At 31.9% G+C, this 934-nt stretch overlaps 1 protein-coding gene across 1 annotated transcript in view; it reads left to right on the plus strand.

Annotated features, from left to right (window-relative positions):
- Positions 1-934, plus strand: part of EMH_0062070 (uncharacterized protein) — a gene marked incomplete at both ends in the record, with an annotated part of 5,063 nt that overhangs the window by 1,351 nt on the left and 2,778 nt on the right. Inside the window, one exon of the mRNA XM_013497993.1 lies at positions 310-394. Within this exon, the coding sequence (XP_013353447.1) occupies positions 310-394 (85 nt within the window). The remainder of the gene's footprint in view (positions 1-309; positions 395-934) is intronic.

Genomic DNA, 934 nt, shown 5'->3' on the forward strand with positions numbered 1-934 from the left:
TGGGGCTTCTTTGTTGCTTCGGTGCTGCTGCTGCTGCTGCTGCTGCGGCTGCTGCCGCCTGGTTGCTGCTGTTTTTCTCTGTTAGTTGTTCTCTGTTTATTTGTCTTTTGTTTTTTTTGAGTTTATATATTTTTGTTTTCTGTTCTTTTTGTGTGCTGAGCATTTGCTGCTGTCTTTGTTTTTTGTTTATTTGTTGTTTACTTGTTTTATTTGCATTTATGTTTATACAATATAGTGTTTATATTTATATTTATATAATATTTATATTTATAAAATAAAATATAATATTTATTTTGTGTGTATATACAGCCCGCATCAGTGGAGGCCTTCACAGAGAAACTGCAGCAGCTGTATGTTGGCGTCAACGAGGCGATGGCAGCAGTGCTCCCTGCAGGTAATAAAAAATATAATATAATATATTTTTTTTTCTTTTTTTCTTTTTTTATTATAATAAATATGTAAATCTCTGTTTATATATTTTAATATAATAGTTGCAATAAAAGGCGTAATATAACAATCGCCTTAAAAAAAAAAAACAGAAAAAACAGAAAAAGAAAAAAAAAGTTTTTTTGTTTTTTTTGTTTTATGTTTTCATATACAGTAGGAGTAGAATGATAGTTGCTGTTGCTGTTGTTTTTATTATTATATAAATATAAAAACAGAATATACATATTTTATAATCAGAGATAAAAATAAATAAATAAAATAATTTAATTTATTATTATTAATAATAATAAATTAAAAATATAATATTTTTTTTGTTTCTTCCTTTTGTTTGTATCTTCTTCAGGGTCTGCTGCTGCACAAGCAGCAGCAGCAGCCGCAGCAGCAGCAGCAGCTGCTACTGCAGCAGCAGCACAGCCCCCCCGCGACATGCAGGCAGCAGCAAGCTCCTCTCCTGCTGCTGCTGCTGCTGCTGCTGTTGACAATGGGC

The sequence above is a fragment of the Eimeria mitis genome, genomic scaffold (assembly GCF_000499745.2).
Source record: "Eimeria mitis Houghton genomic scaffold, Emh_scaff3080, whole genome shotgun sequence".
Lineage (NCBI taxonomy): Eukaryota > Apicomplexa > Conoidasida > Eucoccidiorida > Eimeriidae > Eimeria > Eimeria mitis.